Source organism: Melanostigma gelatinosum (genome assembly GCF_949748355.1).
Source record: "Melanostigma gelatinosum genome assembly, chromosome: 12".
Classification (NCBI taxonomy): Eukaryota; Metazoa; Chordata; class Actinopteri; order Perciformes; family Zoarcidae; genus Melanostigma; species Melanostigma gelatinosum.
This window is the reverse complement of record NC_136645.1, coordinates 11,397,943-11,423,859: the sequence shown is the minus strand read 5'-3', so window position 1 is coordinate 11,423,859 and position 25,917 is coordinate 11,397,943. Positions and strand designations below refer to the sequence as shown.

At 44.2% G+C, this 25,917-nt stretch overlaps 1 protein-coding gene across 3 annotated transcripts; it reads left to right on the top strand.

Moving 5' to 3' along the window:
* Positions 1-206: 206 nt before the first annotated feature.
* LOC306785842 (serine/threonine-protein kinase MARK1-like) lies at positions 207-25,914 on the top strand. Of its 3 annotated transcripts, none has more exons than XM_079280366.1 (18): positions 207-443; positions 3,112-3,312; positions 7,027-7,080; positions 14,813-14,861; positions 15,381-15,446; positions 15,795-15,865; positions 17,049-17,105; positions 17,246-17,482; positions 18,756-18,875; positions 19,557-19,656; positions 19,773-19,885; positions 19,983-20,130; positions 20,889-21,070; positions 21,281-21,372; positions 21,519-21,659; positions 21,846-22,097; positions 24,068-24,112; positions 24,226-25,914. In XM_079280366.1, the coding sequence occupies exons 1-18, from the start codon at positions 393-395 to the stop codon at positions 24,569-24,571; spliced, it is 2,325 nt and encodes a 774-aa protein (XP_079136492.1). In that variant the 5' UTR covers positions 207-392; the 3' UTR covers positions 24,572-25,914. The 3 variants fall into 3 exon arrangements, with proteins under 3 accessions (XP_079136492.1, XP_079136491.1, XP_079136493.1); XM_079280365.1 differs by having other exon boundaries at positions 19,983-20,175; XM_079280367.1 differs by lacking the exon at positions 207-443 and adding an exon at positions 2,463-2,498 and having other exon boundaries at positions 19,983-20,175.
* Positions 25,915-25,917: the final 3 nt, after the last annotated feature.

Genomic DNA, 25,917 nt, shown 5'->3' with positions numbered 1-25,917 from the left:
CTCTCTCTCTCGCGCTTTCTCTCTCTCTCTCTCTCTCTCTCTCGCTCCCTATCTCTCTCTCTCTCTCTCTCGCTCTCTCTCTCTCTCTCTCTCTCTCTCGCTCTCTCTCGCTCTCTCTCTCTCGCTTCCTATCTCTCTCTCTCTCTCGCTCTATCTCTCTCTCTCTTGGTCTCTCTTTCCTCCTTTTCTGTCTGCCACTAGCCTACCTGAGGGGAAGTGCACAAAGCCAACACGAAAACAACGCTATGCTGCGGTAGAAGGCCGCTGTTTGCGGTGTTTACAGGGGATGTAGAGAGGGACAGAGGCACCGCTCTCCCCGACGGACCGCGCCGAGTGTCTGCTCAGCTCTGCCCAGCCCGCTGCATCGCTGAGCGGCCTGCGAAGCACACAAGATGTCGACCAGAACGCCATTGCCAACGGTGAACGAGCGTGACACCGAGAATGTAAGTGCTGCTATCCAGAGACACCGGTGGGATACCGGACGCGGGTACGGGATGAAAATGACCCGGGCTGTACGGCTATTTTGCGCACTGGTCGGTGCAGGTTTATGGCAGCTCTTTTTGGAGGCTCGTGTTGCAGAGCGACTCGACCAATGAGCACTCCGGCTTTTTTTCCCTTCTCTCCCCTGTGACGGGAATGTTAGCATGGAGCCCAGAATAAAGGTGCAGTTTGGTTATGTCTGCCCCAGTTTCTGGACACAAAACGGCTAGCCCTGAACAACGCACTGCGTCAGTGTGCTGGCTGTAATGATACACGCGAAGCTTGAATGTAATGTTGAGAATGAATGTGGCCTGTGAGAAAAATGGTGTTGCTCCACTCGTGCAACTGGGGGTGTTTTCTAGACCACAACGTCAATATTTAGGGAGGGTGGGGGAGGATGTTGTCCTACTTTTCAATGGCAACGCTTGGTAGCATCGCAATGTGACGTCCATCACCTATTGGGGCCGGTTGTAGCTGCACGCTCAGTGTTGAAGAAGAGGAGGAGGAGGAGGGAGCGTGTTATTATTCATCATTCTGCTGCCACGACACTGATACAGACATGTATGCTATTTATTAACACCGGGCTAAAGGCATGGCTTAAACCGCCGGAGATTTCTCATTCATTGTGTGAAGGAATGTTTATGAACGGCCACCCCACTGCTCGCGCGCGTACACCCACGCGCCCTCAAATCACAGCATAATAACACAAATCTTTTGAGATCAGTCCAAATGAGGACCTCTGGATGTATGCTGACAGGATCTGATTCTTTTCCTGGAAACAGACTAAACCCTCCTTGTATTATATCCGGTTACAAGCAGTGGAAACAGCTGGAAGCTGTCTTTTATTATTCATTTAGTTCTTCCCAGATTTAAAAAAATAGGGCTTTTATTTTGTCTCTCCATTTCAGAGTACAAGTATCTGGGTTATTCATTGTCAGGTGGCAACATTTAAATTGGAAAATGCATTTACAAAGTTATAACCTAAGGCCTAATGACATCAGCTCTCTGCTCATTCTCTGCCAGTATTCAGAAATGCATCAGTGCTGCATCTGTCTTAACAGTCTAATGCTGCGTTAGGTCTCATAGACATAGACTGCTAAGTGTCTATTAAAGCACTGCCTCAGCAGCAATGGCTGTAGCCAGCCAGCCTAGCCTGCCTCTGTTGGACTCCATCATGCAGCCCTAGGGCCTACTAGCAGCTGAACTGCATTGCATAACAGCTAATTACTCAGAGAGACGAGTGGCTTTAAGTGCAGCAAAATATAAGAAGCGCTCTCCTGACTTTCTTTATTTTTTATAAATGTGTGGTCTGTGCAGGTGTGTGCTATTGTCTGGCCTCCCTGAAGACATTACGTAAGTGTTTGAGTTAATGGATGGTCTAGTGAAACAAACTTTGTGTGTTAATCAAGTGCTCCAAATCACCTGCCTGTCCAGATGCTCCACGGTTCATTTACAGAATTCTGCAGCCAAGCCAAGTGTGTGTTTGTGTGTTAACACATGTGCGTCTGAAGGATAAACTGGCCGTATGACAGATCGGATTTAAAGTTGATGGGAGGAACTCAAGTCACTTTAATGTGGACATATAACAGCTGCATAATAAGTAAGGCAGTGCAAGCTACACCGATTTCTCTGCCAAGGAGATCTAAAAGAGGGTTTGGCGCATTAGAAACAAGGATGCTGACTTTGACTGGCATCGAATCAAAACTTTTCCCTGCCTTACACACACACACACACACACACACACACACACTGGGGAGAGTTTGAATCCTGCAGTGCAGCTCTCCCTCTGTCAGGATTTATACTATCAGAGACGATGCGCGTAGTGTTTCTCCAGTGAAACGGAGAAACTCTGGTTACCCAGAGGAGCCTGGGTAACCAGACCAAGGCTTTATTCTCTGGCTGGGTGTGGTGCTCAGGAGCAGAGGATCATGGGATCTCTGACCTGGACTGACATCAGCAGCTGTTGTGGAGGAGAGGAAGCAGACCAGCAGAGACTATGCGTAGCCCGTACCAGCTCTGTACTTATAGCAAGCCAGTCCTAATTCACCTTCAAATGCCGTATCACACTTGTTGTTAACAATGGGGCCAGTGATATTGTTATAACTCTTGACTCTGTTCTGCACACTTTGTAGGTATTCTCAAAGGCACAAAGTCAAAGGAGTTTACTTTCTTTTGTTGTTGAATCTTGTCTTGTGTCTGATAAGGGCTTTTTGAGGTTGCAGTGTCACAGAGGGAGAAGAGGGAGCCTGGTTCTCTCCCACACGGTTCCTCGTTGGGCTTGCATGCAGCGCACTACTGTGTGTGACGGCATGTAAATGAAGTTACAGTATATATGCACGTTCACATGTAGATCCCCTCCTGGAATCTGGATCTAGGTTAATGGGTTCATCTCTGTTTGCACAGCAGATATCCCACCTTTGGCACACACACAAACCTCCACTGCAGCACTCTGCGGCATTGTTTGTTTGTGTGAGGCCAACGTAGCAAGAGGAAGGGTCCCTTTGGGATTACCGACTGTGTCAAAGCCAGAGAGGTTCATGGACTTGTAGAATTGGTGTTTGTATAAATCGCAGCTCCAGTCAGGGAATGAGGATGTTACTTATCTCGACATGTGTGGCCTTTTTCCTGCAGCACTCTTCGGTGGACGGCTTCGTTGAACCCCCAGTTCCCCCGACGAAATCTGCGAGTCGCCACAGCCTGCCGCGATGCCGCAACTCTTTCACCTCCACAGAGGAGCACCCCCATATTGGCAATTATCGCCTCCTCAAGACCATTGGGAAGGGGAATTTCGCCAAGGTGAAGCTGGCACGACATGTCCTGACTGGACGAGAGGTGAGCTTAAATCAAATTATGACTTGCTTCTTCCGATCAACAGTCTAAAACCCAAAGAAGAAAACCATGAATGAACAAGGGAATTTTTGATTTACTTGTTTCAGTTCTGGTAAAAAAAAGAATGACAGTAAGGTCATCTTCTCATTTGAGTTACAATTTTACACATCCACCACATAACCTTAGTAGCAACGAAAAGAAGGTGCCATATTTATTTGCTTCATCAACTCTTTCACAGAACGATTTGGCTTGAACGGGTATTTCGTAAATGAGAGATGTTGATTTCACTCCAAGTTAAACCAATTTTTTGGCCCGTATAAATGAATGAATTCCTGACATGACAATATTGTACTTGTCCATGTTAGTTCTCCCTGTCAGGTCAGGTCAAGCTCTCTCTTTTTCTGCCTCAAACACACCCACACACAGTCATACACTGCTGACCTGTCAGAGTGATGGACATCCTGCTTTGGTGTGTCGGTAATTAAAGCTCCTGTTTGCCTGAGGAGAAAACAGTGACCTGCGAATCTGTTCACTGTATTTCACTCAACAGGTACCACAGCACTCACTGACAGCCCTGATCCACCTCAGATATCCTCTCATGTCTGTTTCTTAGCCACTTGTTTCACTATGTTCTTGGTCATATCAGAGTATGGAGGGCATGAATATTCTAACAGGTCACACCAGTAACAGTCTGATCCATTCTGCGTCCTTTAATGCTGATATTAAACCGGCGTATTGATTATGCTGCACACTGCTTGCTGAGAAGGTCAGCCGCTGCTTTGGGTACCTGAGTGCCCTTGCTGGCTCATCAGAATGCAAAGACATGGATCAGAGTGAGAGAGAGAGAGAACAGGTGGAAAGAACACAACACACTAAAAAAACCGCCGCTGTCTGAGCTTGTGCCCAGCAAGCCGTTTTTATCGGCAAACACCTAAAAAAAAAAAAAAAGAAGGTTTCCCGCTGTAGAAAAACATGAAAAGAGCTCTGTGGAGAGAGCAGCAGTCACTTCTAGGTGACTGAGTGTCCTCTATCTGCTGAAGAGGGTGACTACATGATGTGCACACACACACACACACACACACACACACACACATACACACACAGTCACACACACACAGTCACATGCTGAGCTGTTTGCCTGTAACCTACACCCTCATCTCCTACCCACTAGGGAGGGCGATGATACATTATTTATCAAATTGATTTATCAATTATCAGAAAAATTGTATCGTAATGATACCTCATCATGTTATTGTTAGTAAAAAAGACAACAAAGCTAAACAAAGTCAAGCAAACATGACAATACAGAGGCTATATGGCAAGTAGCTACGAAAACTGGTCGATTTAAAAAAGTTAACTCGTCAAGTGCATTTTGAATAAGAATAAACTGCAAATAACTAGATTTAGTACATACAAAGTCGACAGCGATACACATACATAACGTATCTATTGTATATGCAGTACACATTTTTACTGTATACTGTATTTGCACGATTTTGTACAAACTGCGTAAAGACTGCGTAAAGACTCCATATACAGTGGCAGTGAGATTATATGTGTGTCTGTTGGTGCGTAGAGTATGCACAATACTTGCTGAGAGAACAGAATATTATGTTCACTCTCATACATTATATTCTTATATTCTAGCAACAGTAATGCCTTTCTTTTCTTTGTATGAGATAGGACCTTGTACTCTGCTACAATAGTTCCCTTCAGCTCGCAGGAGATCGTGACCCTGTGGTCGTGTAAAAAAGAGCTCAGGCGGAAGTCAAGACGTCGAAGAACATGTAAAGCTCTTCAGCACACAAGAGCAGCTATGATTAAGTGTCCCCTCCGTGTTCTCTCGCTCAATATTCTTGTTTACGTGTTTGAAAATCACAAGACGCTGAAGAGCATATGGGCCGTGTGTTACGAACGCGCTGAATAATTAACAGTGATGCGGGTTGCCCTTCTGTCACACCGGAGCTGAATTATTCACCCTCAAAACCACCCACATGCACACAGACACCGGCATGCGGTGCCGTGCGCTCGTTCATTTAATCTGAGAACAAAATATAACATTGGTGCACTGGAGAGTCGAGGAAATGTCAAGAATATCTCTGACTCGCGCAAAGGGAATCGTGGAAGTTGGAACAATGGAGTGACACACAGGAGGACGGCTCCGAACACCTGCAGGCATACGTTGACACACACAAACAGACGTACACACATATGCATGCACCTCCAGCTGAGTGCTGTCCATGACAGGAGGAAGCAGAGAGGAGGTGGGCGAGGTCACCCAAGACAGGCTGCAAGGAGACACCACCTGCGTACTGCGTGTCCACACACAGCGAGCCTTTCTGCAGTCTCTCTTCTCCCTCAACTGTGATTAGAGGTCAGATCTCTGTCAGAATCCTATTGAACAGTTGAACTTACAGAATGACAAAAGGGGGGGGGGGGGGGGGGAGAGATTGCTAGCTTGTAAATATGGGTGTAAAAAATGCTGGAGATGGTTGTGTTTCACGAGAGTGGAAAAACGTGCAACACAGTTGTTGTTGGAGCTTGAGGATACACCCCATGGGCTTTGGTGAGGAACACTGAATGTAAACACAACTGTTTACAAGAAAACTCCACAGGGCACATTGAACATAAGAAATGACCTCGCTGGCTATGCAAGCGTTCAATTCTTCGCCACAGTAGCGCCTACCTTGGTTAACATTCGTTAGCATCGGCATTTAGCTCAAAGCACAGAGCTTTGAACTCCTGAGTTATTAGCCACGAGTTGCTCCTCCTTCTCAGTTGAGTTATTTTATTCAACAACAGTGCCCCTTCACATCAACACCACCATGAAACACATTTAATATGTTGAACACTGTGAAATGGTCCGTAAGGACACAGTTGAAGAGTCTAAACTCCCCTTGGGGCCCAAAGAAGCCAAGCAGCTCCAAAGTGGTTTCATCCAACTAAACGTTGGTCTTCCTCAGACCCCCGTGCTCTCTTCAGCAAGGCTGAACAATCTCAACTGTGACATTCATATGTATTCAGCTATTCTTCGTCTAAGTCTGTGCAATTAAAACCATTGTCATTGTGAAATAATTTTGTGCAACATCAAAAGGCCACATTGTTTTCAGTGTAATTACATTATATTGTAAAACTGCTCCTTCAATCTCTTATCAGCATAATGTGTGAGCTTACTGGCGAGTCTGCAGTGTGGCTCAGCTTCGCTTTGTGAAAGCTGCTGAGCTTTCACAAAGCGAAGGGAGCCGGTCGGTGTCGGCGTGCACGTCAGGCTGATTATTGAGATGGATGCTTCAGACTGCTGCCGAGCAAGATCTGCCCGGCCAACAGTAGATCACCGACCTGCAGAGTCACATGTACGAACACTGGCCCGGCTGCCACACGGAGACAGACTGTGTGTGGATGCATTTACATAAACTGTGAATGCATTTTTTTTTTCTTTATCTTCGCCAATCAAAGCGTCATCCCTTCACAAATTACTGAACAGAGGAGCTTTAACGTGTGTTCAGATTAAACCGATTCAGCCGTGACATGTTTAGACAAAGTTACCTCGCAGCAGAACAGTGAAATAATGAGGATAGCTCATATTAACACTTTCTGCGCTTTCTCTGTGCAAACCAAAACACAAATACAAAAGCTAGAATTCATTGTCTTTCATCTCTACATCCCGCTTCCTTTCTTCTCCTGACTTTGCCGTTGTCTGTCCTTTCTTGTTTCTAGGTGGCGGTGAAGATTATAGACAAAACCCAGCTGAATCCCACCAGTTTACAGAAGGTGAGTCAGTGTTTTTATGGCCACATGGTAACATTAATGTCCTGGATACGGCAGTCATGGCTTTTTCATTAGTCATTCCCGAGCGGTTGCCGCTCTTGTTTCCTTGCTCTTTGAACTCAGGATGTGCTGTTTTACATAATGTAATCAGATGTAGTCAGCAGAGACCACAAGGCTTGTTTAATCCAGAGCCCCTCTTGACTTTTTGTTGGTGTGTGGTTATGAGCAGCTATAAATACCCCTTCCTGTCTGTCTGTCACTTACCCTTGTCTCGCAGTCATAACCAATTACAGCGAAGAGTTTGGGACAGTTTCCTGATTACTAGATCCAAATCCAGCTCTTTCTGCTGATTAAACGCACACACTCACACAATGCTCTCGGTGGCTTACAGCATGTGGAAGGGAACCGGTCGCTGCTGCAAGCATCACCTACTGTGAGTCTCACGCAGGTGTTCAGCTGACAGACAGGATTTATTTTCGGAGGTCAGGACATTATCGTGGCATGGCTCCCCGGAGCTCCTCTTTTAATTTCAGTGTTTTGTAAAGGATGAAGAGATTGCTAAGCAACCTCTGCGGTGACTCATTAGACCGTAATAAAGGACTATTGTAACCACCGCCAGCCTACATAGATGGCAGTTGATGTCTCGCTGGACCTCTTGGCCTTCATCTCCCTGGAAGCTGCAAGGCTGAGAAAAAGCTTGCTTCCCAAAATGTCTGCCATCCCACATTTGTCTGAGTGGAGTTAACCCAATGAGTCTGGCTAATCAAACAGGGTGTAATTCTGAGAGAAATAGACAGATTTGGGTCTGGCTTTTAATCCTTCTTGTTGAACTGCGATACGAGACTATCGGGTTTCTGGCATGATTGTGTTCTCCGCGAGCAAATCTGTAATTGTCTTGGATCTTAATGGGATCCGACCGCAATTCGTCAGACAATCAGTGCGAAGACGCCTTGAGAATTTCAAGCGCAGAGTTCTGTACTCGTCGAATCTGACTGAGATGAATTTCATTGTGCGAGCTCTTTTGTTTGACAGCCTATTGTGTGGGTTCTAATCTGCATACGCATAGTGGGCTAATGAACATTTAGAGGCGTTGTGTGTGTGTGTGTGTGTGTGTGTGTGTGGCATTACGATTCTGAATATAACCTCTGGATCTTGTCTAGGTCATGAGAGGTTACACACCCGATGGGTCGGGTTGTCCGCTGCCTGGTGACGGTCACGGCAGACGTATCATGTGAGACTGCCGACCAATCAGGATCTCTCTGATCAATTATTTAGTGAGCCTTTCAGATGTCAGCTGCAGTTGACCTGAGAGGGTCAATACGGAGAAGCCCTTTGGCTTTTCATGGGGGATGAGCTATTATTGGTGTAATAGCGTGTATGTATGAACGTTGGTGTTGGTTCATGTGTTAAATCTGGTGTCTGTGTTTGTGTATTGGAGTGTACAGACATGTTTATATCTGTACGGTGCTCGTGGCTCTGCACTATAGATTGCTGTAATGGTATACAGAGGTGCCATCTGCAATGCAGAAGCTCGTCTTATAATGCAGCAGTCGTCTCCTGGATTGAATCAATAGTCTCATTGGCTCAGAGTGTCCTATTCTATCCTTCTGAAAGCTCAACTAGTGATGCATTAACAACCACCTTGATACAGTTTTTGTTTGGATTGGCCAAATAATATTTGTTCAGAAGGAAGTCAGTCAGTGGTTGTCATTCCTGGGGTTTGGGGTTCGTAGTGCTGCTGGTTTTCCAGATAATTGCAGTTAAAGGCAGTGATTTCCACATTGGATGACCTGATAAAAACAAAGCAAGCTATGGGTCCAATGGAATAGACTTGAAAACCACCACTCTAATTTAACAAACAGACTTGTGGGGATTCTACTCTTCAAAATTCCTTAAAACTATTTAAAATCATAAAAAATATAAATATGCTAAATGTCCCCTCTTTTAATAGGAAAATTGTACTTGATGTCTACAGATTTGGTGTTCAATGATGTAAACATCTCACGCTGATTTCAGTTACCGGTATATCTGTATTTTTCTGCATGCTTGTTTTGTTCATGTGGAGAAGTCTAGACTAAATTCCACTTTGTTCCCCGAGGGTCAGCCAGGAAAATAGCAAGAACATGTTATAATAAACACATGTAGAATCTTAGTCCATCCCAAATTCTGTCTTAGGATGGATTTGTTTCCCGTCTCACATCAGTGACAAAGTAGTCCTGGTAGTTCTGCGACACGGTTTATTGGACAATAAATTGATCAGTGTACATAATCATGGTTAAAAATGCCATTCCCTGCATCTGAGCAGGCTATTTCTAGAGGCGGATGTAAACAACAGACGGTCATAATTATTGATTCGATGACTCAGGCTGTCTACATGCATGAAGAGCAGAGATTGAAGGATGCTTTGGTGAAATTCTGGTGTCTAAAATGACCTTGTCTCCTCTCGCTTTGGAGTTGATTAAACATGTTTGTGCTGAGGATAAACCTGGGGAAGAACTGAACCATGCATTTATGATCCTGTTTGTTTGTCAGTGAGGTTTCTGGCTCTGCTCTGGCTGTATCGCTCCTCCACTCAATGTTAACAGCGACTCTTTCATGTTAGCCCCTCAAAATGGCAGATCCCATACAGCCGCACACACAAGCCTGCATGACACATACATACATAACACAGGAGATCCTTTGGTTTATGCAGAAGGCTCCAGCTGGCAGAATCTCTGTTTTTTTTGTGTTTCAGTCACATTTGGCAACATTTCACGCACTTGGATGCCTTCCTGTACCTTGGTGCAGCCATTAATTCGCTCATATACACATGCAAACACCCTCGAACCAATCTAAGAGTATAGGATTTCGAGACCACAGAGAATCTCTGTTTTTGTCACTTATTTTCCTGACCCTATCTCTGCCGGTCTGGTGTTTCCCCTCCGATTATTTGATTTTAAAAAGAGGTTAGCAGAGGCCAGAATGAGTCACAAGGCTAGAATGAAGCTCTGGTCTGTTCCTTTATGGTCCTTTCTTCCCTGGTGTGACTTTGTGGTGGTTTCAGTGTAACAGGAAATGAAGTCAGCTGAGCTTCCAAAGCAGGAAATGCATCACATGTCATCTGTGGTCAGGGATATTGACGTTGTCAGGGTTTTTAGGCATGTTTGCCCTAAAATAGGCCTCTCTGTTAATCCCCTCTTTCACTGAGCGAACGCTGCTCTCATCCCACCATCCCATCGCTCTCTGTCTCCTCCTAATCTGTAAATAAGAGTTGTCATTGCTTCAACAATGTCAACATCAACGAAATATTAAAGGTTATACAATCGACCAGTCAGACGCGATAGATGCGCCGTTTCAGACCACATTGAAGCCTGTGCTTTTAAAACGCGAGACACATTCACATTTGGTAAAAGGTAGAGCCGTGATGCAAAACAGGCCGGAGAAATGTGCGACAGAAACACTGGCAGCTTCACGGAAAATTCAAATCTCCTTTCTAGATGTGGCTCAGAGCCACAGTGCTGCTAACCTTCAGTCTTCCTACGTTATGTCTGAGTGTCACGGTTTGAAGGCAGCCAGAGTGTGTTCAGAACAACATGCTCTGTGTGTTTTCTGCCAGTTGCAAAAAGCCCACCATGGGGTCAAGCTCTGTTAATGGTTGTTGTTTGTGTCTGTCTTGCGCCTGCCACACTGCATTAGCCAATGAAATGCTGTCGAGCCCATTGGCTACAGGAGCTGTGGTCTTGTTGAGATGAGTGGAATTTGATTGGACAGACAGCACTGGTGTATCGTGAAACAAATCAAACGTTGAGGCGGCAAGATAAGCATGCAAGATGTTTTCAGTGCTGTCGAGACATTTATTGTGAGTTGAAAGATGATTTGCCAAGCAGGACTGTGCTGCCCAGCATCTGCTAACAGCTAACGTTGAAATGCTCTCCTCCTGCTATTTTCAACACAAATTTGTTGTTCACAATGCAGCATTATCAGGGGAAGAAATAACGTGCAAGAGAGTGTTCAACCACAGGCGTGTGGTACTAGTTTGCACGTGCACAGTACTGATCGAGCAGGATGTATGGATCGGGTAGCGAGTGACAAGTTGTTCCTGTGTATCGTAAATTAGCTGAAAAAGTACATGTTCACGCGATATCAGATCGGTGCATAGACTTATACACTCTCCAATACCCGATCCAACATTTTAGGCTGAATCTGAAGTATTTTCCAACACTTTAAAATGGGCTCCTTGGTAAAAGGGAAGTTGAGGCTTGGTGTTGTTGATAATACATATAAGGTGGCACATCTTTGCAGAAGCAGAGAGCGATAGAGACAGGTGTTATTTTCAGCACCAGGGGTGAAGGACTGGACAGATTGTCTGAATGTCAGTGACACCTTTGTTCCCTCTGTCTGTCGGGCATCTGAAAACATGCACACACACACACTCATTGGAGGGGTGAGGACTTCCAGGCTACTCGTCCTATCAATAGTCTGCGCTGTGCTGCTGTGACAGAAACAGTCCAGCCAGTTCCTGTAAGTGTTCCCAGTCTGATATCTGCTGCTCTGCTCCTTTTTGCATGGGGCTCTGCTGTAATTACGGCTAGTTTGGGAGTCTGGGTGCCCCTCTGGCTGGAAGTAGGTCACTGGCACAGACTACTGAGATCCAGGCGCATTAGAAACGGTGTGTTTTCATGTTTGTGATACACATATTGTTTTTGCAGCTATTCTTGGCATCATTTTATTCAATCTCTGTCTCAATTCACCATCTAAATCAATACTTTTTATTCATTTTAGTTTCAACAAAGTCATTTTGCCTTAAAGGAAGTTGGCCCAGATATTCAGGACTCGCTCACCTTCTCCAAAACCACGTTGAAAACGGCTTTATGCCCCGCTGTGACTCCCCTGTATGCCTGTAGATATTATTGATATTCATTCTAGACTAGATCAAAGATCCTAAACTCATTATCTCCTGTCAGCCTCCATGGTGGCTTCATACATCCCCATTGAGTCTTTATCGACAGGAGCTGCGTTTGTTGTCGTCGTTTTCTACCGCTCTTCTCAGATTTGTTCTAATTTATGTTTCCAACTGGCTGCACGCGTGCTTCCCATGTGAAGGGCTTCAGGGCAATGATGCAAACAAGAGAGAGAGAGAGAGCGGAAAAGAGGCAGAGAGAGGAAGAGATAAGAGATGAAGATAAAACACTGACTCTTTAGTCCATCACTCATTCAGATCAGAATAATAAAGAAGTCCTGTACTGAAGGATGCGTCACATGTTAAAGCACGTGAGTGGATGGATGCATATCTAAGTATCTAACTTATGCGTCTATACTTGTGCACTGCAGGACCTTCTGGTTATTGTGTCAGTGTGTTTCCACTCGAGTTGACGTTGTTACCGTGTGGAGGAACCTCTCAGGCCAACGTAGCAGCTGATGAATGTGGAGCAGGGTTTGCCACACAGAAGAAGCTCGCTGTTCTGAGCAGCCACTGAGGGATTGAAGATTTTTGTTGACTAAAACATTGGTGCCGTTTAAATTATGAAATCTGTACACACACACACACACACACACACATTGCTTTAAAATATCAGATTTGAAATAGACATATAATTGCAGTGCTACAGTCGACAAATCTGTAGAAATATTTAAAGACCGCACGTTTTTAATCTAAATGTACAGAGCTAGTGCCTGGTAATGTACTGTACATGGTTGGTGTGTGTACACGATATTACATATACTGTTGAAATTCACTGCACATCTTATTTAGATGAATTAACTCTGACATTGTTCAGTTTTTACACGGAAGATTTTATCCTCAAACCAGTTTATACATCAGGTTGTTTTTATTTATAGTGCAGTCTTGGATGAGGCAGCGGAATCTTTGTATTTGTCTCACTGTCAACAAATCCCATGAAAAGACCAAAACTATTAACAATGTGTTTATGTGTTAATCCACCTCAGTACTTTTTTGAATACCCAACCCTGTTTTTGGTACTTTATTTTCTAATAAATATTTAGTTTTATTTAAAAAGTCTTAAAACAGCTGAGCACTGTTAACATTGTTCACACAACAGTAAATTGTGCAGTCCTTGTGGACTGTTCCGCTGAAGATGAATACACATGTGGTGCTCTGAGTGCTGAGAGCAGTAGGACAGTGCATGTGGGGATTGATTCAAAATAAACTACAGTGCCAATTTTCATTGTAACGAAGGCAGATGTCACCCAGTGCAACAATGCGGCTCGCTTTTTTAAATTGTGTTTGGACAACAATGGAGCTCTATGGCACAGAGGAATAACCCATTTCAGGCGTTGGCTCTCACAAGCAACACTTGTTAGAAGGGGGAAAAAAACGACCTTTTCTTGTTTTCGTATTCTTGTCTTTTTCTGGGATTTTTTGACAATAAGAAAAATATAGAAGCGCTATTCTTTAAGCCCGTCGTGCAGCAGCTCGCTGTTGTGTGTGTGTGTGTGTGTGTGTGTGTGTGTGTGTGTGTGTGTGTGTGTGTGTGTGTGTGTGTGTGTGTGTGTGTGTGTGTGTGTGTGTGTGTGTGTGTGTGTGTGTGTGTGTGTGCTGGGTCTAATGAGACAAGAGGTGTCAGAGAGAAAGAAGAAGAGAGGCAGGAGAGCAAGTAGAGACAGAGGACAGAGGAAAGAATTGGAGAGAGAGGGAGACAGAGAGTACCTGCGTGTTGTTGAACCAGACGGTAGCCGAGAGGTCCTACAGAGTCGGGCCTGCTCACACTGGTATAATGCCTGTTTGATGACCCAGAAACATAGACTATCCGAGCACTTATGTAAGACCGAAAAGGCCATTTGAAAAGCTGCACGCACACACTGACGCAACAATGTCCACTCTCGTTTTTAATGTGACGTGTTCAGTCATGACATCATTTTTGTGTACTTTTACAATGCACAGGAGAAAGCAGCAGACATTTGTGCTTCATCAAAAGTGCTCAGCAAATGGGCAAAATCTGTGCTCCGTCTCAGGTAGCAGCAGTCGATGCTGAATCCCAGCCGAGCGAGCGTGTGTTGAAATTTAACAGTGGAGCCTGAGCACGACTGGGAATCAGCAGAATGTAAATGATTCAACAGCACCTCTAAGTGGCTGCGGGAGCTCGTCTGACATAAACAGCCACGCCGAGAGTGAGGACACACGGCTTAAATGAATGAGATAACTCTGAATTCTCTCCTTTCTCTCACTCAGCTGTTGTACATCGACTAGAGGAGGGGATTTTCCTCTTCGTGGCTTCTCATAAGACTGAATAGCAACTTTCCCCATCTGCAGGACAGCGAGTCCTCTTTATCACAGTAAACCTTGTATGAGAACTCACATTCTGCTTTGTTTTCTAGAACGGCAGCAACTTGATTATGCTGCTCTTTTTTTAAGATGATTACATTCGGCAGCAGATGTCTAACTGGCTGTAAGCCTTTGTACTGCTACTCTGCAGTGGCTAGCTGGCTGGACTGCAGCGTGTCAGTGGAATTGTGATCCTGGTCCTGATTTGTGTTGAGTTTTGTGCAACGTTGTCACTGCGTTTCCACGGTAGATCCTCACGTCCTCTCATGTTCCCGAGTGTAATCCGGTGTCAGCACACTGTGGTGCTTTGGAGTTTATTGTGGCTCAGCTCCCTTCCTTCCGCTCCCTAATCAGAGCTTGATAACATTTTCCAACTATGTTTTCTCAGAAGAGACCGAGCTGACACTCAGGGTCACTGCATGTAATGTTCGTTATGTTTCTGGATTAATTAAGTGTCCTTCTGTGTCTCAACAGCTCTTCAGAGAAGTCCGAATAATGAAGGTACTGAATCATCCAAATATAGGTAAGTTCAAACAGCTCAGCAACAATATTCCCATTTGATTTGGATCAGTGTTAATAATTAAACCGATATTCAGCACCAAGCTAAACCAGTATAACTTGCATCAAATTATTCTTCTGAAATCTGAGCTCACACTTTAATCAAAACATTTAAATTTGTCCTATTTGTTTGTCTTTTTTAGTACATTAATTAATGTATTCATATTTTTTGAGTGGGATTCTCTGATATCCTGTTTTCAAAATAAGAGCATTACCAAATTTTGACTTTTACTAACCTGAAATTGAGGTATGACTCAGCAGTTTGAAGATCTTAACAGTTGCATTGGCTACATACAAATGCTTGACTTCACTTAATATGTTTGAACATAAAGTATTGGCTTCCTAAAGACTTTATTGAGACTCAGATATGACTTTTAATGCAATGAGGGAACTCTCACCAGACCAGTAAAACTCTGTTTTCTAAATAGCTAATGTATTTATCTCTGCTTCCTTCTCTTTCCTTCTTCCCGATTTTTTCCTGCAGTGAAATTGTTTGAGGTGATTGAGACAGAGAAGACGCTTTATTTGGTGATGGAGTACGCCAGTGGGGGTGAGTGAGGCATTAATGCACGTCCACTGAATATGTAACACTTGGTTGATCATGCGAGTGTATTCCTGCCTTTCATTTCCACAATATGGCTTCTAGAGCAACTTAAATTAGCACACAGACAAATTCAGTCATTACTTTATACCACAAGGTCATGTAAATTGAAGCTGCCTTCAAATCTAATATTCATGTACAAATAATAAACTATTTTAAGTGCAAAACATGCCATTTGGATGCTTTTATCTAAAACACCTCACAGCACCAGTGACTACATGATTATAGTCGTGATGAAGGTAATATAAAATGTGAATATACTGACTGATACTTGTGTGTTTCCTGTCTCTACTCCAGGAGAAGTATTTGACTACCTAGTAGCTCACGGCAGAATGAAGGAGAAGGAGGCCAGGGCCAAGTTCAGACAGGTGAGTCATCAGTAACGCAGCGCTCGCACCTCTGTCGTCATTCCACTCACTGCTTTCAGAGGGAAGACTGCATGCACCAAGATCAGGCTTCGTCACCAACTGCAGAGGAGAGCTGGAGTGCTGATAGCTTGGCGAGAGAGAACAGTCTGGGGGGGGGGGGCTGAGAACAACTTCCCTATAGATGCTGCTCTGACACCTAGTGGTGCTATAAGAGCAATAAGGCATCAACAGCAATCCAATGGCCTCTTTCATGCTCACTTATACTCTGAAGATGAACAGAATTAGACCAGTTCTTTCACATCCACGCTGTTCATGTTCATAATCCCCCACCGATGGTCTTAGATGACTCAGAGGAACTGTGTGTGACACAGTGTAGGCGGCTTGTGTGTGTGTGTGTGTGTGTATCTCACAGTACAGATCGATCAACATTCAGAAAGGTAAAGTGTGTGTGTGTGTGTGTGTGTGTGTGTGTGTGTGTGTGTGTGTGTGTGTGTGTGTGTGTGTGTGTGTGTGTGTGTGTGTGTGTGTGTGTGTGTGTGTGTGTGTGTGTGTGCGGCTGAGAGCTGGCAGGTGGGCGGCATCTGTCAGAGAACAGTGTGTTTTTTTATTTGATTGATGCTATTCGGGCATATGTTGGTGAAATTACAACATGATGCAATATGAGCTTTTGGTCGTAGAGGACATCACCAAAATTCTCCTGCTGTTGACAGTGAATCTGAATAATTAATTTACTTCAGCTTTGATGAAGGGGTTTGCTTGATGAGGATGATCTATTTCGATTTGCTTACCTGTGAAAAAATGACGATTTAAATGTAATTTTGGTGCTGAAACAATGTTGCAAACAAAAAGTCTTGCAAGCATGAAAGCACTCTTGTTTGTTTATTTCCCCACAATTTCAGATAAGCCATGACAACAATTCATACTTTTTTACATTTTGTTGCAGAGCTTCAACAATTAGTCTATTGTCAGAAAATTCATCTGCAATTGTTTTGATAATGGATTATTAGTTTCAGTTACTTTTCACGCAAGAAAAGCCAAATATTCTCGGGTCTTGCTACTTTTCTTTCTCATATGTGACAGAAAATTGAATTTCTTTTAGTTTTGAAAAGTGCTGCAACAGTTTTCTTCCTTAATATTTGATATACCCGTGGTGTCCCATGACGTGTGTGTGTTTGTATTTCAGATTGTGTCTGCAGTGCAGTATTGTCACCAGAGGAGGATAGTACACAGGGATCTAAAGGTGAGGTCTGATTTCTCCTGAGTGGTATCCATATCCGGCATGTATATCTTGGGGAAAACCATCTATAATCAATCATGTTCTGTCATCTCTGATATGCTAACAATCCACATGATGATTTGCTTCATCTCGTCCCACCTCAGGCGGAGAACCTGTTGTTAGACGCAGATATGAACATCAAGATAGCTGACTTTGGCTTCAGTAATGAGTTCACTGTGGGAAGCAAGCTGGACACTTTCTGTGGCTCCCCGCCGTACGCCGCTCCAGAGCTCTTCCAGGGAAAGAAGTACGATGGACCAGAAGTGGATGTGTGGAGCCTCGGGGTCATCCTCTACACTCTGGTCAGCGGATCGCTGCCCTTCGACGGACAGAATCTAAAGGTGTGCACTCGTTCTGGTTCTGGGATGCATCGCTGTCTGTGTTTATGTGGACAGAAGTATATGTTGCTTTACAAAGCTCTTACAATGTTGTTTTAGTTTGATACTGTTCCTTCTGATCAGCCAAACTTGTTTCTACATTTGAAGCAGTTAACACATCACTGCTTTTCACCTCTGGCAAACACATATTGATAAAATGCTCATATGCTTCAAATGAAGTAGTTGTCAAGTCGTCTAACGGTATGGTCACATGATGCTTTCAGATTTCTCTCCATCTTTCATTCACCTCTATTTAACCCTGCATGACTTGCATGCGTTTCCTGTTTTGGTGCGATTTAAATCACCTTCTGACTTCACCTTGCTTTCAACTTTGATTACCGGTATGTAGATATGCTCGGTCTGACAGTAGAAACGCTGACGCCCTGTGTTTGGAAATGGTGACGCTTTTTTATAGTTCATTGATCACCAACATCGGAGACCTTTTATGGGGGTTAATTGAAGAGTTTATTCTTAAAACAGAAGACTAAATGATCGTACCTGAGACCTTTACGACAACCTGACAATCATGACCACTTTAATGGTGCGACTGTGCAGAATTGTGAATGTAGGCTGGTTTTGAATTTCACACAAGTAACTGCGTGTGCAACACCACAAAGTCCTTTGATTGTCTGAAAGTGTGCAGCGTTTCCGTCCTTTTTTATGATGGCAGACTTTCTTTTTTTTTTTTGGTCAGAAAGGTATAAATACTTTTGCTTTTAGACATATTCAGATGACAAACAACGTAGCTCATTTGAAAAGGGCTGGAACTGACGAACATTTACCATGTCAATGAATCTGTCTATTACTTTCTCTATAATTGATTATTGTTTATGCTGTGAAATAAGAAAAAGGTGTTTCCAAAAGCCCGAGATGATGTCCTTAAATGTCTTGTTTTGGCTACAACTCAAAGATATTCAGTAAATGTCATAGAGGAGCAAAGAAACAAGAACATTTTAACATTTAAGAAGCTGAAATAAGATAATTTTGACTTGATTTTTCAAAAGAAATTCATGCTGAGACAGTTGATATGTCCCCCAGAACAGAGATGAAAGGACGAAGCTGCCTCTGTTGCAATTGAAAGTCTCAATAGTAAAAGTAACATCAACAAATGCCTCTCTGAGACATTTTTTATTCATGAAAATATCTGAACAATTTAGTTGGAATCTGAATTCGCATGGACAGTAAACGTGATTACTCATGCGGTTTCATGTCTGTCTGTCTGTGGCTTGGTGTTCAGGAGCTGAGGGAGAGGGTCCTGCGGGGAAAGTACCGTATTCCTTTCTACATGTCCACAGACTGTGAAAACCTGCTGAAGAAACTACTCGTGCTCAACCCTGTCAAACGAGGCAGTTTGGAGGTATCACCGCCGTTTGCATTGTTGCATCTTCGCAGTCATTTGCGCTCCATTCAAAAGTGTGTTGCGCAGCAGCCAAGCATACAGTCCTAATGGTTTGGAAACACGATTGTTGTGCATCATCTGGAAGCACATAATTGCTGCTGTTGTTGATTATCAACCAACAGAACATTTCCCTTTACAGTCTGTCAGATGGAAATTTGGAATCATTATTCATCTGAGATCAAAGAGCGGTCTTACATAATTCTTTGATGGAAGCGTTCACGAATAATAAAGTTAAAGCATCGTAACAGATCAAACTTAATCAATTCAACATAATCCGTCTTTTCGTGCATCCACGTAATCGGGGACAGCTGTAGCTTGTTTTCTTCTTTGCAAACAACATACAGTTTTCAGTTCAATTCACACTCCATCTGTCCAGAGTCAACACCACCGCTGCACCCAGAACCAGGCTGACGTTCAATAGTAAAGATTTCTCCACCAATAATAACAATTGATCACACTGTTGTTCAGCCCCAGCTGATTTCATAAAGAAGTCATTCATTTCTCTCGTGCCATTTGCCTTGCACTTAGCTGTCATGTTGTGTAATTAACAGGCGTGAGTCGTGATTAATTATCTGAAACTGCAGTTGAAGTCATTGTACTGCACATACATGAGCTCTAATTGTCTTGTTTCTTTGTTAGCAAATAATGAAAGACCATTGGATGAATGTGGGTCACGAGGAGGAGGAGCTAAAACCTCACATCGAGCCGGAGGCGGACTTCAGTGATTCAACCAGAATAGGTGTGTTTGAAAGCATGTGTGTGTGTGTGTGTGTGTGTGTGTGTGTGAGTGTCACTCTTCATGTCATGTCCAGTTTACTGACTCTGGGATTCATTTTGACTTCTATCCGCCATCAGAGCTCATGGTGACGATGGGCTTCCCTAAAGACGAGATCACAGAGTCTCTACAGGTCCAGAAGTTCGATGAAGTCATGGCCACCTACCTGCTGCTGGGCAGAAAATCTCCGGAGGTCGGTTTGTATGACTTGCATCATCTTCACATCATCCCCAGTGGTTGATGCATCAAGTCATGTGACCACCCCCTCATCCTATGTCTCTATGTTTCAGTTCGAGGGGAGCGAACCGCTCGCCAATAGCGTCCTGGGTCAGCGACAGCGGCCGACCAGTGACATCAACAACAGCGTTTCTCCTGCTCATCCCAAGGTCACACGCAGCATCTCGGCCAATCAGAAGCAGCGCCGCTACAGCGATCATGGTGGGGATGATGAGGGTGGTGGTGGTGGTGTCGTAGAGAAGCCAAGTAAAGTAACCTCAATCTTCCCAGCTCTGAGAGTGCTGCTGGCTGCGTGCTGTGTCGGGGGAAGTTGCTCTTAGTCACTGAGGATTGGCCTGTGATCACCCTGCCGATGTGCCAGTTAGCAAGGCACTGGCTCTGCCAGCTCCAATGAGGCTCCTAAACAGCTGAAAAAAGCTGATTGAGCTTTAGAAACGTTGAAGAGATAAATACAGCACGGTTCAACTGTTATAGTGAAAAACAAGGTGTGCATCAAACCTAGACTAAGTGGTTTGTTGGCTTCATGTTTATTTTCAAAATCAGTCCATCCAAATGTTCAAATCAGTGACTCAACCTCAACACTGCACTGGTTGTTTAGCAGCTTCCTCCTATGTCATGTGGGGCCATTGTGTCTGGCTCCATCTGCTGGCTGCCTGCCTTCCTGCAGCTCCCCGAGGAACAGCGCCTCAAAGCATGAGGAGGGAACAGCTTTGCTTTGTACATGCTCAGCTTGGCTTCTGTAGCTGTATGACTTCATAAACAAAGTGTTTGGTGCAGATTTATATTTCATAGACTAGATGATGTCTAAATCTTGGCTTTGAGTGGCTTTGCTTGACGCTATTGCAACGAAGGCACTGTCCTTGTTTGTTTGTCTGATAATTCCTGCTATTGGAGCCGGAATAGTGATATGTTCGTTTCGAGAGTTGAGAAGTTTGTTCTCATATGTGTGTGTCTGCTAGTTGGTCCGTCTGTGCCCCCGGTGGTATCGTACACGAAGCGTGGCCAGGCCTTGAGTGTGGAAAGCGACCACCGGGAGGAGTGGGACGGAGCGCGCCGGCTGGAGCTCAACACGTCGAAAGGAGACGTTCCCGCCTCACCACTTGGGGTGCAGGAGAGGAAGAAAACTACAAGTGCTGTGGGGGTGAGGAAGAGGAGGACACAATTGCTCACACATGTCCATCCACAAACATCACATGCTCATCAACAAATAGGTGCAGGGGGGTCTGTAATGTACACATTTCTGTAACAAAAAGTACAAAGGCGTTTGCCTAATCATTCCTCTATTTGTTAAATCCCTCTTTACTGATGCTTGAAATGCTTTGACATGTTTTTTGTCTCTTTCCACAAACAGACCAATGGATCAATGACTCGCAGGAACACATACGTGTGTGAACGATCCTCGACTGACCGCTATTCAGCTATTCCCAATGGCAAAGACAGCAGGTAAGCACAGACACACTAACAGTTCAATGCAGGGTGAGATATAGCTCTCCGTGTTCTCTGTCAAATTTATTTTTCTAATTTAATAGTTCATAACACAAACCCCCACTGTACCAATGACTTCATATATCTTCATCCTTGGTCCCCAGTTTAACCGAGGTGTCAGGGAGCACCTCGTCGACTGCAATGAGCTCAACACGACCTCGTCACGCCAAGTCCATGTCGTCGTCAGGGCATCCTTCAAAGAGCACACTGCCCCCCATCGACGACAACACGGAGCTGAAGGCCAGGTGAGCACCCTGATCATCACCTGTCCATCTGCAACAACTGTGACTGTCTGGACTGCGTATTTTCTATGTTGAAGTCTGTTTGTGGCAAATGATAATATGGTTTACTTCTAAATTACAGCATATATAGCGAGCGTGCAGATCTTTTGACACATAGTTGTGATTTCTCCTTTGATTTTTATGTTGCAGCTCCTCTCCGCGGGGTCCATCCACCTCTCCGTCTGCACACAGTATTAGCACCCCAGAGAAGAACCGTTTCCCCCGTGGTACCACCAGCCGCAGCACCTTCCACGGAGCTCAGCTCAGAGACCGGCGCAGTGCCACTTACAACGGCCCCCCAGCTTCGCCCACGTTGTCCCATGATACGGGGGCTCTCGCTCAGCAACGCAGGGGCACCTCCACTGGGATCATCGGCAAGATCACCTCAAAGTTTGTCCGCAGGTCAGTACTTTCCTCTTCTTGCACCTAACAGTTAAGGTCTTCACATTTCCTTTGGCTGGGAGGTCTCAGCTCAGGAATAAGTGTACGACTTTATAATGCCTGAGTGACGTAAGTACTGGCATTCATGAGCGCTTCAGTTTTGAAGGAATTGTTGTTCCTTTGCTACTGAAGTCTGATTTATACTCCTGCGAGTGTGCGCTTATGCATTCTGCAAGCTCTGAAATGCCAATTTAGACTTCTTCATTGATGACTGGTCCAACTGAACACACGTGTTGCAAATAGCATTTTTAATGTATGTCATCTGCTTTCATTGTTAATAACCTCCTCTTTACATGCATCCACATTATGAATCTTAATGGGCTTGATATCGTATTCTTAAGACTAAGGGCCATGCTGCAGCCATGCTAGCAGCTCTGTTTGAGCTGAATGCTCACGTCATGCTAACAAGCTGATGTGCAGGTATGAAAATAATAGAGTGCTGCAGGGACCATGTATTTATGTAGCCCAACCCGGAATTTAGCATTGCACTTTTTTGGCGGACTAGTGTTCTAGTGTTCATGACATTTTTTTGTCTCATTGAGCCTCTTGTTAGCGACCCTTTTTTTAAAAATATTTAAAAGCTTCAAAATTCAAACTACAGACCATATTTCTAACCAAAAACACAGTAAAACAACCATTGACTTCGAGACGAGGGAGCCGGACGTGCAGGAATATGGACTCATTTCCAGGTTTTAATGCGTTTTGATGCGTTTAATGGTTTTATGTGAAGCACTTTGAATTGCCTTGTTAAAATGTGCGACACAAATAAACTTGCCTCGCCTTTTAGGACTCCTTCCTGCAGCCCTCTATACCAATGTCACTGCTGGTATCTTAGTTTAGCATGTTTGCACTGCTAACGTTTGCTAATTAGCACAAAATACAAAGTACAGCTGGGGCTGATGGGAATCATTTTGCAGGTATTAGTCATAAACCAAAGTACTGGACAAATTGAATAGCGAATAAATTAAATTGCTAAAGCTGGGCTTTGAAGTGCACGCAGAGACATAACAAAAAAAAACATCCATGGTTATTGTATGTCGCTGATTAACCTTAAAACAATAGTAAAATTCCCCAAAACCAAACTAAAGAGATTAAAGGAGAACTTGTGTTCAGATTACTCTATGGAAGCTTTTTCAGCAGTAAAAACAAAGAAAGCATCACACAAGCTCCCTGCCTCCTGAAGACATTCTGCTCTGCTCCCAATGCTGAGTGCTTATCATAACTCCACACTGTTACCTCTTGCTGTCAATAGGACAAGCAAAGCATAGGACCACATCGTGCACACAGCAGCTCCTTGTGTCACCTTCACGCCTGCCCATCTGGTTGAGGCTCACAGCTTTCTCTCCTTCTCTCTCCACATAGAGCTCTGTCTTTCAGGTCGACCCGGAGGTAGGAGAACACAACGCCCGTGTGTCCTTAACCCCTTACGTATTTGCCCACTACACCACATCCTTGCCCACTGACACCCTTGTTATGCCGTCTATTTCCTTCCCTTGTGTCCACCGCCTCGAGAACAAACCTCACGGCTCCTCGAGAACAAACCTCACGGCTCACCAGTATTTCCTTTACTAAGCTAAGCCACGATATGTGCTCCTCGAGTCGCTGGCTTTCCTCTCCTCACTCTCCCTCGTCTTCATGCTGATCTTAAGCGAGAAAGCATGTAATGGCAGAATCACTTTTCCACTCCTTAGAGATCAGTGGGGATTAAGGAAAGGTAGCGTTCAGTAGACGGGATGATGCCTTTGGTTGTTGTGAAGGGGGCTACAATGGTATGTGCATCAAGAAGTCACCTCATTGTGTGCTGAACCCTGATACCCAGGAGTGTGGATTCTTTCCTGGCATGATGCCTGACACCCCTCTCTGTGTCCAGTGATGATGAACTCATGTTGATCAGGTTGGGGGACTAACAGTGTATTCCTGGTTTGTTTCAGAGTGCCTAGTGAGGGAGAGGCCAGTGCCAGGACAGAAACACCGAGGTGAGAATTTGATTGAGACGTAGATTGCATAGAAAGCCTGTAACCAACTTGCGCCTCCTTCAACGCCTCTCTCCACTTCTATTTCTGTTCTGTCCTCTCTTCTGTTGGTGTAGAAGTGTGTCAGGTGATCCAAAAGAGGACGGCAGTCGGGACTCCAAGCCTCGCTCGCTTCGTTTTACCTGGAGCATGAAGACCACCTCCTCCATGGAGCCCGCCGAGATGATGAGGGAGATCCGAAAGGTTCTCGACGCCAACAGCTGCGATTACGAGCAGCGTGAACGCTTCCTGCTTTTCTGCGTCCACGGCGACGCTCGCCAAGACAACCTGGTCCAATGGGAGATGGAGGTGTGCAAGCTGCCCCGCCTTTCCCTCAACGGCGTGCGCTTCAAGAGGATATCGGGCACGTCCATCGCCTTTAAGAATATCGCCTGCAAAATTGCCAATGAGCTCAAACTGTGACAGCAGATGGGAGTCCCAGTCAGTCTTTGGTGAGCTCTGGTTACGGTCTATTCTCATCACTGGATTAGTGTTGACTTACAGGACAGCATTACACAATTCAGCACCGAAGGTCCTCACCTCGCAGAATCAGGGTGAACTCGGCTGGTAACGTGCAATACTGGCCATGAATGTACTGTACAGGGTAGTGGATCGGAGAGATAAAGCAAGGTTCAACCTCTGTGACGGAGAGATAGCAAAAACAGCTAAACCCCCGTTTTTTTCTTCCGTCCGGCCCTCTGTCTCTCTCATTAGCCCGCTGCTCCTCGTCATAGCACACATTCATGTAACACGTGCAGTATGCAACTAAAGATGACCATCCTGCAATAATGTTTTCAAATCTCATTTTCTAAACGCCTACTACAGGATCTACTCTCCTCGCTGAACATACATTAAAGTTACTGAAAGCTAAGATAGCCGCTTTTCCACCTGTGTTAAGTCAGTATATAGATCAGGCTGGAGCCCATACTAAAGCTATGTAAAAAGAGAATTGTACTGTATGCATAACATCTGCAGGTACTGTATTGTATATTGATTTTGCGTTCTGTACAGAATTTAATTGTCGATAATGTCTTTTTTTCATGGGATTTCAGTTATTTCCGAATATAATTGATGTCTCTTAAAGCATTACCCTTTCGGTCTGTGAGGTTTTTTTTTTTTTTATTAATTTTTTTAAGAGCCACCATATGAAAATAGTGTTTTTAATTTTATTTAAAGAGCACTAAATTATTTTGTGGAGTATTAAGGGATGTGTTCCCTTGCCTTTTGTGTTATATTTGATTTGCCTATGGAAAAAAACACTAAGTTGCACCACATAGACTTGAGTCGTAACTTCAGTTAAAACTGAAAATGTGTTCACTTTATTTTGTCTCAGCAGTAGGTCGGTGATTTGGGGATCCTGCTGCAATTGCACAAGTTTTCCAGGGTGATGTGTCTGAACATGAGAGTATGCACCTGTATTTCTTTCATGTTGGTTTGGTAGTCCTCAGTTTAAAGAAAAAGCAGGGTTTAAATTGGTTTACTTTAGAAAGCAGAGGACGGGATGCCAAAAACAAACTGAATGAAAAGTCAAACAATCACCTTGAAAGAAGCAGTTGGTCTCACGGAGCCTTTCTAACGAGTCTGATTTCGTCCTGCCACCAGTGTGATTGTGCGAGTACTTGTGTATCTCCTTGCTTGTGTTTTTTTCCGGGTTTTTTTTTTATTCAGCGAATTTTATTGTATTTATTCCATTACATTGTAATGTGCTGCTTTGTAGAATTGAGGCGTGCACTTTGTTGGAGAAAATAAAAATGATTTTATTTGTTTGT